The 15,499-nt window shown below is 45.4% G+C and overlaps 1 protein-coding gene across 1 annotated transcript in view; it reads right to left on the bottom strand.

Annotated features, from left to right (window-relative positions):
- Positions 1-15,499, bottom strand: part of PKHD1 (PKHD1 ciliary IPT domain containing fibrocystin/polyductin) — a 1,769,028-nt gene that overhangs the window by 1,590,193 nt on the left and 163,336 nt on the right. Inside the window, exons 17-18 of the mRNA XM_078647366.1 lie at positions 5,820-6,036; positions 2,171-2,355 (exon numbers count right to left, since the gene is read on the bottom strand). Of these exons, the coding sequence (XP_078503492.1) occupies positions 2,171-2,355; positions 5,820-6,036 (402 nt within the window). The remainder of the gene's footprint in view (positions 1-2,170; positions 2,356-5,819; positions 6,037-15,499) is intronic.

The following is a 15,499-nucleotide window of genomic DNA, read 5'->3' as shown; positions in this document are numbered from 1 at the left end:
GGTAAGAGTATATTGCTAATTACACATACCTCCAATGCTGTGAAGATGTAATCTACATATGTTTCAGCATGTGAAATGCCCGAATGTGAATCCTGAAGGATCTTTAGCCTCACTGCTATGACTCTTTGATGATCTTGGAATGTTTTATATTTTTGTTGGGCATTAAAACCTCTTTGCTGACCAAATTTGCCCTATTTTAGTAATTCTGGTTACAAATCTGTTTTGATGAATCTTTAGTGTTGTTTCTGAGCTTTGTCATATGGGGAATCACTTTACCAGCATCGGGTTATCCCTTGGTTTCACGGGTGCTTTAAAAGGCCATAACCTTTTGAGGTTGTTTCCTTGGGTCTCCTTCTTACCAAGGTGTTTCACTAAGCAATCATTTCAATATTGCATGTTTTAACATGCTCAGGACTTTTTGAGTCAAGAGTCGTACCATATGTGTTTTCTCAGCCAATGTGTTTTTGAGATCTGGGCTAGATTTCCTTCCCAGCGCCCTATCTTCTTCACGTAGATCAGTGTAATATGCCTAAATATTTATTTTTAGTCCTGTTTTACCAAAAGAATAGCTTCTTAAGCCTTTGGGAGTACATCATTTCTTGCAGATTTCTTTGCAGTAAGTATGGGATTCTGATTCTGATATATTCAGATCATTTTATTGTATTGTGTTGCAGCATTTGATTAGCACTTACTGCAACTATATTGGATGCTGATGTGCATATCCTCAAGGATAGCACTGCACTTTAAATGTGATGTCTGGTTGGAGATGTGTTGTCTCTGCTTTGAGCCCATATGGTTAGTGTTTTCATGCCATGCTTGGTGACCACCAAGGTGTGATTATCGTATTGTGGGACACGGATGGTGTGCTGGATGAGGAATTGTGAGAAACAGAAACACATTGTTGTAGTTGGTGGTATGCTGGGAACTCTGATTTGCTCCCTTTGTTGTGTAGCTGAATGTATTTTCAAGTTCTCTTTCTGATTGCCTATGCTGGCTGTATTAGGACATCATCCACTCAGAGATATTTGGGAAGCAGGGTAGGTACCCGGTGTAGAGAAAGAAAGAAAGAAAGAGGGGCATCAGATATGCCTGTATAGCCTGCATTACTGCCCTCCTTTGTATGATTGCCATTATGAGCCATCAAGGAAGTATATTTCCCACTTTCTTAATATCACCAACATTATTGTACGTTGGTGCTCAGAGTGTGTGACTTTAGGGTCCTGCTGGGTGGACTATGCTATCAGCTTCAGGAGACCAGTAATGTGTGGAAGATCTCTCGGGTCTTCTCAGGGCTCTCTGGTTAGCAAAGTGGACTGGGATGCCTTTGTAATAATAAACATTTGATTACCAGTCATTCAATTCACCGTTACTGCATTCAAGTCTTCACGGTTCGGATAGCCCTTCTCAAATCATTGCCATCCTTCTTAGGATTTAAAGGTGTCTTCACTGATTGTGATGGCACATCATTCACTGACGTTCTGTAATGTCTCAATAGAGACTTGTCATGTTGTTTTACCGTAATAGTAGAATTGTTTATTTTCTACCTTATGTTTTCCTCGTGAGCTCTGGAAAGGTTCCATGATCTTAGCATCGGTTTCTAAACAGTTGCTTTTGTTCAAGTCCTGTGCAGGATGCGCCCTGCCTTGTTCCTGTTTTCTCGAGAATAAATCTACTTATAATTACTTCCTCGTCTGGAGTTTACATTACAAGACTATGTAATGTTCAAATTTGTTGTAAATTGTTGAATGGGTTGTTTTAGAACCATTCAGTTCAATTGGGGGTATTGGACTCTTTGACAAAGTTGATGAAGATTTGAAATAAAAACAGTTAATTCAAGCGTTTGTACAGTTTTGGAAACAAGTCAATAATGACTGAAGAATTTACAGCTTTGGGAAACCTTTGTGATATTATAATTGTGAAGATTGAGAGGGGTGAAGTGTTAACAGCGAATTGACACATATACTGAACAATTAACTAATGGGAAATTATCTATGTCCATGTTTTTTCTGTAAACTATGCCATTGTTTTCCTGAATGTGCATTTTCACAATATAATCCAGGCTCAGCAAGTCCTCATCTCCGTAAAAATAGTAGAATGGCACGTTTTTATGGCATGATACTGTAAGGCAGTAACCTGCCACAAGACAAATCCAGCTGATCAGGAAACCTACCTGAATAACAAAAGGTAAATCTCCAACAGTGGACATCCAAGTAATAGTCCAAGTACTGTGGTAACAAGTGGATACAGTCTTGATGACAGTAAAGTCGCTGGCATTGATATACTGAGCCATGAATTTATCGGCATTGCTCTGTAGTAGCCTTTTAAGATTGGAGGAAGAGATATCAGCAGGCACTCCTGGCAGGAAACATGTAAAGTTATCAGAACAGTGATATAGAGTAGAATATTTAAAAGACCACAAACAACACACACAACTGCATGGAAGCTTGTTGAAAAAATTCTTACTTTGAGTTTTTATAGGAAATGGGCCTATATTGATTCAATTTACATTTTTGTTGAAAAAGTGCTATGCATTAGAAGTAACAAATTATGAAAACTGTAAAGAAAAACATTTTAAAGGTTAAAAGAGTTTTAATTTTTTTTAATTGTTAGAAAAACATTTAGGGACAGTAAATTATAATTAAGCATGTTCATATATTTAGGAATCACTTATATTTAAACCAAATTTGGGATGTTTGCAGTATCTGAAGTAGTTATAACTTTATTTTAAGAAAACATTACAATTAGTTACCAGGTAGGGCATTTTCAAATGTTGGACTTGCCGATGAACTTTATAAACTAATTAGAGAGCTTCAGAGAAATGTGAATTTGTATGAGAAAAGCTCTGTGACTTTTATAGATTAAAAAAAAAGTTTTGAAAATAGAAGTAAGATTTTTTGAACAAGTTAGATTTGCTGCTAATTCCAGCTGTTTTACCTTTAAACAAATCGTATGATACTTTTTAATAATCTTCTTAAAAAAATGAATATATTTCTAAATAAACATAGTTTATTTATTTAAACATTTTCTCCGAGTTTCAAAATAGCATTCTTTATCTCAGTCCACAACTGTCTGAAATCACCAAAAGAATCTAGCTCACCAAATGTTCCAGTGATAAGCCTTTTCCTATTATTCGTCTAAAACTAGTGACAAGCACTTAGACGTCGATTATGATGGCAGACGGACCTGTGTCCGTCGCCACCCCTGAGGTGGAGGGACCGTCCGCAGGGGCAGCGCCGTTCCCTCAATGCCAATTAGGATGTGACCGCCACCCAGGCGGTCACATCCCGTATCTTTAACATTGCGGTGGGTGCTGCTTCAAGCAGCACCCGCCGCAAGGTTAAAAAGTGCATGCTTTGCATTTGCATGCACAATGCGGCAGGCACTGCGCGGTGCCTGCCGCTTTCTGCATGCAAATGCAGGGGGGTACCATAGGTACCCTCCATGTGCACCCCCACCCCCCCTTCACCCTGGGGGCCTGCAAGGGGCCCTCAGAAGCAAAGGTCCACATGCTTTTCCACGCAGAAAAGCATGTTTACACAGACAGCCTAATTTGGCTGACGGTGTCTTGCAGACACCGCCACCAAATTGCGGTCAACAACCCGCGGATCAGCGGCGGACGGACCTGCCATCCGCCGCTGTTCCCACCGCCATCCTAATCTGGCGGTGGGTGTTTTCTCGGAACGCGGCGGTGAATCCGCATCCTCCGGGCCGGTGGTGGCTTCCACCGGCCCGGAGGATGCGGATTCACCACAATCATAATCGACTCCTAAGTTAGCTGAACAACAGTATATAGCTCACAGGTGGCAGTCTGAAAGATAAGCCTCAAAATCCTGATCGCAGAATGAAAAGAAAACAAGTCTTAGGGGCAACAATAAATACAATTTGAGAAAAAGACTAAAATGAAGTCCAATAATCTACCAGCAAGTTAGTGGCTGCAAGCACATGCTGCTGCAAACACATGGTATGATATGGTCATGTGCATTGGACTATAAGTAGCGTACTGCAATTTCATTTCAGTCATATTAGAGGAATTAAATTGTTGCTGCCTTTTGCTGTGATTCAGAATCTGAATGGTGGACTAATCTTACACTTTACTCGGATACTAAAACAGATAAGACACATGCCTACATGGCAGCCCTCCCAAGTACCAGGCATTAGGTGTGATACTAATGCACTTTTGTGCCGTGGTCCGCATAACTGAACTAAAATGCCAGGTCACGTATTTGTAGCACCTCCTTGATACCACCGCCGGTGCAAAGGAAGTCGACGCCCTGGCCAAATCACTCCTGATGAGCATGCATCGTGGACCGCGTACTGATCTGGCAGAGTGTGTGATTGGAGTACTGTGCAAAGCCTAATCGTGAATGGCAGGTCAGGAGTGTCACGCTGACCTGGTGACTCATTGTTGAGCTACCTGCAGCCATGAGCATTCATTATTAGCACAACTGCTGCAGGCCACCCGGGGGTACGGCATTCACATGACATGGTGAGGTCACGTAATTGCAACAAACAGTGTATCCATAACCATCTCTGAGTGCGCTGCAAGGCGAGCATGTTATGTTTTTTAGTTTGGCATTCACTGGATGGATAGCCGAGTAGCACAGTCATGGCAGAGGCCGGATCAGATGATTATTTCAAAAGATCCGGTGCAGCTGAAATGATTAGCACCCTCCGCTCGCACCACTGCGGGCTTGCCTCGGCCTGTCTGAAGCTCACCCGGCCCACCAGTGTTAGCGGCTGCTGACTCCCTGTAGCAGAGATAGCTGCTGCTTGCCACTTTCGGCTCAGTATGTGCTCTGTGTAGTGGGCATTGTGGTATAATCATGATCAAATGTACTAGAGGTCAACTGACTCGGGCCAGGCTGCTGCCTGCAGCTGTAAGAGCCTGTACGAGCCTGGGGGGAGTCGTCGGTCGCCGTGGCGCCATCTACGCTCATCGCCTGCCTCACATCGAAGTAAGTGCAAGATTAAACATCACCTATTTCCTCTGAACTCGTAATACTATCAGTGCTCTTAATAAAATGGATGTCCCATTGCTCATTTGATAGGCCAGATTTATAGTGTCTGAGCATCAACAAAGCGATTAGGTAAAGCTTTTTATTTTACGTTTGTCAGAGCAGAAGAAATTAAAGAGGAACGCCTGCTCAAAATGTCGGTAGTGGAACACATGGACAATGCAGCACACATGGAAAAAGCAAAAACAAGGAGAAATAATGCATTTCTCCTAATTTTGCCATCTTAAGACCAGGTTTTACCTGGGCTTAATGTTGGCGCTGCCTCCTATGTGCACCACCCTTGTACATAGGGGGCGGCGTCAAAAATAAATGGGTGTTGCAGTGGAACGCCCACCTCAAAACCCACTGCCCACCCCTTTCTACAAGGCAGCGTTAAACCACGTTAAGTGGCTTAACACTGCCTTGTACATAAGGCGCAGCCCCTATTGCTACCACAGTGTCAATATAGGTGACGTTGTGGTGGTGATAGGGGCTTCTACATATGCTCCTAGGTGACAAGGATGACCTTCTTTGGTGACACAGAGGGCTTTGTCAACAACTTGGATTGTTGTGTTTGCTTGTAACAGGATGAATAGAACCGGCACTAGTGTGACTAGAGCAGTTCATCATGGTAAGTGAAATGGTCTGCGAAGGACAGGAGGTTTTTGGGAGGCAGATGGATAATTTGCATAATGTTCAAGTTGGTTTATTTCATGATCCGTAGTGCCACAATTGCTATATTAGTTGGTGTCTCTCTCAGAAACACTTCTCTTCTCTGACTATACTACTGTCAATAGATCATATGAAATAAAAATGTTCAGTTACCTGTTAATATAGTATCTGACAGCTGAATTTTAACATTTCCTCCAACTGGTGGGGATGCAGATTGTAACCTTCGGATAGTCATTTTAATATCATCATTCTTGTATTCAGCATACTCTGCATGGGGTCCATCTTGAGAAGAGCCGCCAAATGTCAATACTCCACTGCATAAAATAATGGCATCATCAATACAGCTCAGTTCAAGCATGAGTGTGATGTGCTAAACAAAATGCTTATATATATATTATTTAACTTGCAAACTGTAACATATTATTGGGCAGAAACACTTGTAACAATGTATATGGTTCATTCTCTAATGCTATAAGCTTTTGAATCAGGTTGCTTTGAAACAAGTTAATGACTTATCTTAAATGATATTTCTGATACTGCAGATATAATGGTCATAGTATAATTACTGTGGCAAGCTGTTAAAAAGGAAGTGGCAGAATAGCTTCTTTACCTTAACATCCTGTCTGGACTTTACATTTGTGAGAAACTAGGCTGTTGGTTGAGGACTGTGTGAACCGCTCTCAAGCAACATCCACAATCGCCATCAGGGTGAACAACTAAAATCCCTAAATTAACCTGTGCTGAACCCTCTGGTAACTTGGCACAAAAAGCAGTCAGGCTTAACTCAGAGGCAATGTGTAAAGCATTTAAGCAGCACACAAACAGTAATTAAGTGAAAACACAAATCAAGAAAAATCTCGACCCTAATTGAAAACTAGAGTACATTTTAATGAATTATTTGACATAAAAATCCAATCTGTAGATATATAATTTTTACGGTTTTGTAGAAATCAAACACTACGAAGCAAAAAGCTCCAAGTGCAGTTATCTGGTCACTGTAGACCAGAGCCAGATCACAAATTCAGGCTGACTCGATGGAATGTGGGTCAGATGCAGTACCTCCACTAGGGCCATTTTTCGATCCTAATGTTCTTTTTCCTTGCTGAGATCTTGGGATACCTTACAACTCCTTCTAAAAGTAATTGTATTCAGCAATTCAAGATAGCAGGTCCTTGCACAGACCAGCACAAGAACTAGGGTCATTGATGTAGCCAGCTCAATATGAGTGGGATCCTGGTTTGTCTGTTCTCCTCAGTCTATAATGGATTCACTTGACTCAGCCTGAACTTCTACATGGAGCTCAGCATATGATGATGAGTTTACCAATCATAGTTTACAAGAGTGGGAAACATGAAAGGTCCAACAGCATAGCAACTTGAGAAGGAAGGCAATAGTCTATCAGTCAAGGCAATATGACTTCTCATGTCTAATATCAAAAGGCAGTCCTGCTGCCTGCGAACAGACATGTGGACTGAGTGCCAGTTAGTCTTTGTGAGAAGAGAGGTGGTGTGATGAAAAGGCTATGCATTAAAGTGGAAAACAAATCAAAGAGTCGGACCTAGTACATTTTTCATAAGCGCATTTGAAACTCAATATTCATCCATATGGAAAGGAGAAAACCCAGAGAACAGTATGGCAGGCTTGATAAGCATGGAGAAAGCAACAATGACTTTCAGGGAATCACCCCATTAAATAAATGCAGCAACTTTAAATGGAACTGGAAAAAGTGAAAATTAAACAAAGCCGAGAAAGTTCACACCACCAGCAAACACAAGGTGGTTGAACACTTGCAGGGTTAAAAGTGACTTTTCAGTGGTGTGAGAAAGGCTACATATTGTTGTCAGAAAACAAAGTGAAAAAGCTAGATGACGGTTAAATAGCTGATGTGTGGCTTCCTGGGATTCCTGCCCTATCTGAGAGGGGAACTTTGGAAGCAATGGGGGAGTCTTTTCATGATGAGGGCATAGAACAATCGGGGCAAATGCTGCTAATTAAGCTGTTTATAGGAATTAAACTGCCATGGATGAACAAAAAAAGGTACAGAGGGAGAGACTCTGTCTAGATTGCAGGCACAGGCTTACTCTCTGGAGTGCATATTTAAAGTGATGGCCCTTGTATTGGTATGAATTAAAATTACACACATTGACCTTGCTGTATTTGATTTTGTATCTTTCTACTTCATTACAATACAGTTGCACCTGTATTTGATTGTTTATCTTTCTACTTACTTACAATACAGTTGCATCACATAAGAGAAGTTCTCTGTTACTCCAGAGTTACTTACAGATACCTGTCCCTGGTAAGGATCCGGATGCCATGGTAAGGATGGTTGAAAAAGAATTACAGAGCCACTGATCTGGAAGGGATTCAATGGTCCATATGGGATTCAATGGACCACCATATTTCACTCAGAAAATCGAATCTTCTAAGAATTCAACCAAGGAACGTTTTCTGACTGTTACCAAACTTACAAGGAGCCCTGACAAAAAACTCACCAGCTCCAGTCAGTCCTTTTGTAATAAGTTTGCCAGCTAACTTTTTAATAACGTCAACTCAATCTATAACAGTCTGTCCAGTATTCATAATCCACTGCAGAACAATTCCTCCTCTCTTAGCCTCCAGCTTATTGGCTTTCTCCCACCATCCATCGTAACAGTTGCTAGAATGATCAGATCAGCCAGCTCTGGATCCCTCAATGACCCTTCCTCTATCACTGACACCTTTGCTCCGGTCCTTACATATATCTTCCAACTCATTTTTCAGTATGGCATCTTTCCTAATAGATGGAAGAAATGTTCTGTCCTACCGCTTCTTACGATTCCTTCATTGGGCCCATCCAATCCAAATAACTATCGCCCAATATCATGTCTTCCTTTACCGGCCAAGATAGTTGAGAAAGAAATGAATTAACATCTTACTGAATTCATTCAAGCTCACAAGTTACTGGATGTCACTCGGATCGGTTTGCACTCAGACCATAGCATGGAAACAGCATTAATCAAGGCCAGCGAAGAGATTGAAATGTACCTGGATGCTGGTGGCAAAGCTGATCAGATCCTCCTTGATCTGTCGATGGGATTTGACACTGTCCACCATAGCAAACTGCATGTACCGTGCTACTGAGATTGGTATGACAAGCTCCACCTGGCACCTACTCAGATCATTCTTGCAATCATGTGAACAAGTGGTTCGACAACTTTGTCTCCTGCCACTGACCCTTCCATGCTGGGTCTGGCGGGGGTCCTCACTCAGCTCTATGCTTTTCCATATTTATGTCACTCTTTTAGCTGAACTTATCAAGTCCTACGGCTTCGCCCTCACATCTTATGCTGACAACGCCCAAATCATGGTCTCTCTCGGTAGTATCTGAGTAAGATAACCAGTAAGTAACTGAGTTAAATAACTGAATATACCTCAAGAACCTCCTAATTCGATTTCAGGATTAAATAAGCAATGCACATGATGGCTAATGGTAAGCTGTCACAACACAACAAAATAGAAAGCAGGCTTGCAGACAGCCTAAACAAGCTCTACTGCTTGGCCCCATTTGAAAAGAGCGTGCACTAACAGAGGAACTCTTACTAAGTATTCACTTTGAAAATTAAATCCTGTTGCAGCTGCATACCCCTATTTATCCCAAACCATACAAACCCACCTCAACCATTACTCACATACATGTTGCCCCTGGGCAACTTTCCACCACAATCATCACAGTAAATATAGTTCAACCTCACCTAGGCAAGGCCTACCAACTAATCAGCCTATGATGCCCATCCTCAAGCCTACTTTAACCTACTTTACTTTTGATAGAGGAATTTCAAATAATCTACATAGCCCCTACCATCACCAGTGAAGCCAGAGCCATCCTCAGAGCACCTTATTACCAACTGAAAAGTACCTCCCGGCTCACATTTATCCATGGCCCTTCTTTCTCAGTATATCCCCTCTACACTCTTCTTCTCTCTATATGTGACCACTGTGGTAAATTGTGGTTAATCTTTCCGTTAAATTCATTGTTCACCACAGCATTTGTTTCACTCTCTTCCACACAACTTTTCCATCTCCTTGCTAACTATCTGTTACATCTTCAATTACCAAATCATTAATAGGACTTTCCTCCCTGGCATAAAATATCATCCTTCTTAACAAAATAGCTTGCCAGACTAGCTTGACAAACTCAACCTTTATCCACTTGCCCTGCAAAGCAAATGGTGAGACAGTATTGGGCTCACCTTTTTTATTTATTTATTTATTTATTTATTTCACTTCTATAGCGCTACAGCTATCCAACAAAGGGTTTCCCGGCGCTGATGATTCAGTGCATTGAGATATTCAGATTTTTTAGATGTTGAACAGCCAGGTTTTTAAGGCCTTCCTGAATTTCAAGTGATTTGTTTCCTGCCTAAGGGTCAGTGGAAGAGTGTTCCAGAGGGAGGGTCCAAGATATGAAAAGGATCTGCCGCCCATTCTCGCCAGCCTGATTTTGGGGATCACAAATTGGTTGGCTGTAGCTGAACGAAGGGTACGGGATGGACGGTAGGGATGTATAAGATTTTGTAGGTACTTGGGTGCCTTGTTAGTTGAAATCCTGTGCATAAGACATAAGGATTTGAATTTTACCCGGTTCTCGATTTTCAGCCAATGCAATTCGCGGATGTACTTGGTGGTGGGTGTGGAGATGGGAATTTTCCACAGTAATCTTGCGGCAGCATTTTGCACTGTCTGTAGTCGTCGGGTTGTGGCCTTGTTTGCTCCCAGGTATAGCACGTTGGCGTAGTCGAGCCTGGAGGTTATCAGAGCATTGATGACCGATTTTTGGGTATTTTTGGGCAACAACCAACAGATTTTCTTCAACCACTTTAGAATCGCAAAGCAAGTAGCTGATGTCTTAGTAGCTTGCTGGTTAAGACTAAGTGATTCATCAATGATGACTCCAAGATTGCGGGCTGATTTGACTGGAACCGGGGGTGTACCCATCACATCATCAGGCCAGTGCTGGGGTCCCCAGAGTTCTTTGTTCTTGCCCAAAACAAGTAGCTCTGTTTTCTCGCCATTAAGTTTGAGAACATTTTTTCTCATCCACTCTGCGATGTTAGTGAGGCCAATTTTTAATTCCTTCCACCTTCCACAACCCTTTTCTCTACCAGTCTTTGTACCAAACCAACATGATTCCAACCAATTAAAAGTTCATAGTTCATGATCTCTCTATCAGTAGTGATGGGCCATGTTGTAAGCACCCGCTTCTTCAATTGCGTGCAGGCAGTCAGCACCTGGATGCCCCGAGAACTGCCTTTGTCTGAAACTTGAGCAACACCGAGGCCCTGCTTTTTGGTATTCAGCCCTGTTTTTAGACTCCCGTTTGATGGCCATACGGGTTGGGCCCTCTTTTCCTCGCCAGTTAGCAAAACCCGCAATCTGGGAGTCATTATGAATGACAAACGTTCTTGCAGAGATCAAGTCAATGCAGCCTCCTCCAAAGTTTTTACACTCTTAAGCTAATAAAAAGGATTCTTCCTTTTATTTCACAGCAACATCAGAAATCAGTTATTTTATCTCTTGTAATATTCACTCACCTATTGCAAGACTCTTTACCTTAATGCACATAAGTTGGTTCTCAACAAGCAAAGTATTAATCAGTGTCTAAACACCTGAAGGGGCTTCACTAGCTGCCTATCCGGCACAGAGTTACGTTCAAGGCTATCTGTATCATCTTTAAAGTATTAAATGACCATGGTCACACATTTCTGAAAAACAGCCTCAACTGGTTCACTCCCAATAGGGCGTTAAGATCGGCCTCAGCCAAATTTGGGACTGTCCCTAAATTCAAATGCGCGGCTTGGGGTGGTCGGAGCTTTGTGCTGGGTGCTTCCACCGCCTGGAACAATCTTCCACTGTCTATCAGATCTTCTACAAATCTTCTGACTTTCAGCAAATCCCTCAAGCCCTGGCCATATAATACAGCTTAATTCTTCCTTTCTTGCATTCTGTAGCTAGCGCCAAGAAGTCCTTGGGTATTTGTGTGCTAAATAAATGCATTTAACATAACAGAACAGCAGTTACTAAGGTGCTGAAGCTACAACTATGCATTTAGTAGCTTATTCTGTAAAATTTGTCACACCGGGACAAACAATGTTGAAAGACTGTGAATAAAGAATGCATTCCTGCTCATTTTAGGGGTGGAAAAAGATGTGGAACTTCACCTACAAGAGGTTTCTAAAGTTTTATTTTTTTTTAAGGATGAGTTTCATGCCAAAAAGGTCAAAATATGTTGTAAAAAAACTTTTTCTAATGGGAAGTTCATGCCCGCAGATGAAGTTGAGCGAAATTCACCGTTTTTGCTAAACTGCAAACTTGAGCTCTTTGCACAAATTAACCAGCAGATTTGACCCATCATTTAGAAATATCCATTAACTATTTGTTGCCCAAAGAACAGAAGGATAGCCTTGCCTAAGATGTAGATGATGCACCTGCACATTGGTGACAGTCACAGGCCCTTAATGAGGCAAAAAAAGCAGTGGAACTAGACATGCAAAACTTTATGTAAAACAAATTATATCTCCAACTAAACACCCTTTTTAATGTGCCTGCGGTAATGTTTGCTTAATAAATTTTCCAGTGGTGGCTGCTGCCAAATTAAAGGGGCTGGAGCGGCACGGGGAGATGGGTTAGGAGAATAATAATATATAAAAAGAAAAACTTACCTGCCACTGATGCTGCTGGCTGCCTCGGTGCTCCTCTCCTCCCAGCAGTCCATGAGCCACACATCAATCAATCAATCATAACACTTGTATAGCGCACTACTCACCCGGGAGGGTCTCAAGGCGCTTGGGGGGAGGGGGGTTGCTACTGCTCGAACAGCCAGGTCTTGAGTTGTCTCCTGAAGGCGAGGTGGTCCCGGTTCAGCTGAAGGTGGATGGGAGGGAGTTCCATGTCTTGGCAGCCAGGTAGGAGAAGGTTCTTCCTCCGGCGGTGGCTCTTCGGATGCGTGGTACGGCGGCGGGGGCGAGGCTGGTGGACCGTAGTTGGTGGGTGGGCGTGTAGAAGGTCAGGCGGTCATTGAGGTACTTGGGGCCCAGGTCGTGGAGAGACTTGTGTGTGTGGGTGAGGAGCCGGAACGTGATCCTCTTGTTGACGGGGAGCCAGTGCAGGTCTTTCAGGTTGCCGGAGATGTGGCTGCGTCGGGGGATGTCCAGGATGAGTCGGGCGGAGGCGTTCTGGATGCGTTGGAGTTTTTTCTGTAGCTTGGCTGTGGTCCTGGCGTAGAGGGTGTTTCCGTAGTCCAGTCGGCTGGTGACGAGGGCCTGGGTGACCGTCTTCCTGGTTTCGGTCGGGATCCATCGGAAGATCTTTCGGAGCATACGCAGGGTGTTGAAGCACGATGAGGAGACGGCGTTGACTTGTCTGGTCATCGAGAGGGAAGAGTCCAGGATGAAGCCCAGATTGCGTGCATGGTCGGTTGGCTTGGGTGCGGTGCCCAGGGCGGGGGGCCACCAGGAGTCATCCCAGGCGGAGGGCGATGGTCCCAGGATGAGGACTTCCATCTTGTCTGAGTTTAGTTTCAGGCGGCTGTTCTTCATCCACTCGGCGACGTCTTTCATCCCTTCGTGTAGGCAGGTTCTGGCGGTGTCGGGGTCTCTGGTGAGGGAGAGGATCAGCTGGGTGTCGTCGGCATAGGAGATGATGTTGAGGTTGTGTTGGCGTGCGATGGCTGCAAGAGGTCTCATGTAGACGTTGAAGAGGATGGGGCTGAGTGAAGATCCTTGCAGAACGCCGCAGATGACTTCGGTGGCCTCGGATCGAAACGGGGGGAGGCGGACTCTCTGTGTTCTTCCGGCGAGGAACGAGGTGATCCACTCCAGTGCCTTCTCTTGGATGCCGATGTTGCTGAGGCGTTGAACTAGGGTGCGGTGGCAGACAGTGTCGAACGCTGCAGAGAGGTCCAGGAGGATGAGGGCAGCAGTCTCCCCATTGTCGAGCAGGGCTCGGATGTCGTCGGTGGCTGCGATGAGGGCGGTCTCGGTGCTGTGGTTGGCTCTGAAACCGGACTGCGAGGGGTCGAGGGATCCGTTCGTCTCGAGGAAGGTGGCCAGCTGTCTGTTGACGATCTTCTCGATGACTTTTGCAGGAAAAGGGAGGAGCGAGATGGGGCGGAAGTTTTTGAGGTCGGTGGGGTCCGCTATTGGTTTCTTCAGTAGGGCTCTGAGCTCGGCGTGTTTCCAGCTCTCCGGGAAGGTGGCGGTGTTGAAAGAGGTGTTGATGATGTTCCGGAGTTGTGGTGCGATGGTGGAGTCGGCCTTGTTGAAGACGTGGTGTGGGCAGGGGTCGGTCGGTGATCCGGAGTGGATGGTGTTCATCGTGCGCGCTGTGTCCTCGGTGGTCACCGTGGTCCAGGTGCAGAGGGTGTTGGTGGGGGGCGTTGGTTCCACGGTGGGGTGCGTGGATGGTGCGCTGAAGCTGTTGTGGATGTCGGCGATCTTGCGGTGGAAGAACGAGGCGAGGGAGTCGCAGAGGTCTTGTGACGGAGTGATGTCGTTGTTGCCGGTGCTGGGGTTGGAGAACTCCTTGACGATGCTGAAGAGTTCCTTGCTGTCGTGGGCATTGATGTCCAATCGTTCCTTCAGGGATTTCTTCTTGGTGGTGCGGATAAGCTGGTGGTGCTTGCGGGTGGCGTGTTTGAGGGCGGTCATGTTGTCGGTGGTCTGGTCGAGGAGCCAGGCTTTCTCGAGGGTGCGGCAGGTCTTCTTGGAGTCCTTGAGTTCGTCAGTGAACCAGGATGCCTTCTTGCTTCTGGGTCTGCTGGGAGGGTTCTTCAGTGGTGCGAGGTCCTCGGCGCAGGCGGTCAGCCATTGCGTGAGGTTGCGGGCTGCTTCGTTGGGGTCCGGTGTGCTGGCAGGTGGGTTCTGGCAGAGGGAGGTGGTGAGCTGGTCGGCGGTGATCTTGCTCCAGCTTCTGTGGGGAACCTGGAGCGGGTGGTGGTGGGTTGTGGTTCTTCTGAAGCTGAAGTGGACGCAGCTGTGGTCGGTCCAGTGGAGTCCGGTGGAGTGGCTGAAGGAGATGTGCTTGCTGGATGAGAAGACTGGGGTCCAGCGTGTGGCCGGCGTAGTGGGTGGGGGTGTTGACCAGTTGCTTGAGTCCAAGGTTGGCGAGGTTGTCCAGTAGGGCGGCGGTGTTGCGGTCCTTGTTGTTCTCCAGGTGGAAGTTGAGGTCTCCAAGGAGGATGTAGTCAGCGGAGGGGAGGGCGTGCGGGCTGATGAAGTCCGTGATGTCTTCGCTGAATTGTGTGCGTGGTCCCGGGGGTCTGTAGACGAGGGTGCCTCTGAGGGTCGTCTTTGGGTCGGTGTGAATCTGGAAGTGGAGATGCTCGGCTGCAGCGAAGGTGTCGTTGGAGTCGGTCGTGATGCGGATGGTGTTCCTGTGGACGATGGCGATGCCTCCTCCGGTCTGGTTGGCGCGGTCCCTCCTGATGATCTTGTACCCGTCCTTGATGGCGATGGAGATGTCGGGGGCTGAGGAGGCGTTCATGCAGGTTTCTGTGAGGAAGGCGACGTCTGGTGATGTTGCGTCGAGGAGGTTCCAGAGTTCCACGGCGTGTCTGTGGACGGAGCGGGTGTTGAGCAGGATGCACTTGAGGTGGTTGCTGCTGGTGCTTGGCTTGGCGGGCGCGGTGCAGGTTCGGAGGCAGGTGAATTTACAGGCTTTGCAGGTGAAGGGTCCGTGGATGCGTCTCGGGGTGGCTCGGCAGCAAGCGGGGTTCCGGCCGGTATTGAGTGCGTTGAGGGCAGCGGCATCGTAGGTCCGTCGGGTCATCTTGAATCGGTGGGGACCAGGGGTCC

The sequence above is a fragment of the Lissotriton helveticus genome, chromosome 6, assembly GCF_964261635.1.
Source record: "Lissotriton helveticus chromosome 6, aLisHel1.1, whole genome shotgun sequence".
In the NCBI taxonomy this organism is placed as follows: Eukaryota; Metazoa; Chordata; class Amphibia; order Caudata; family Salamandridae; genus Lissotriton; species Lissotriton helveticus.
Note: the sequence above shows the minus strand (reverse complement) of the source record. Positions and strands in the feature narration are given on the sequence as shown.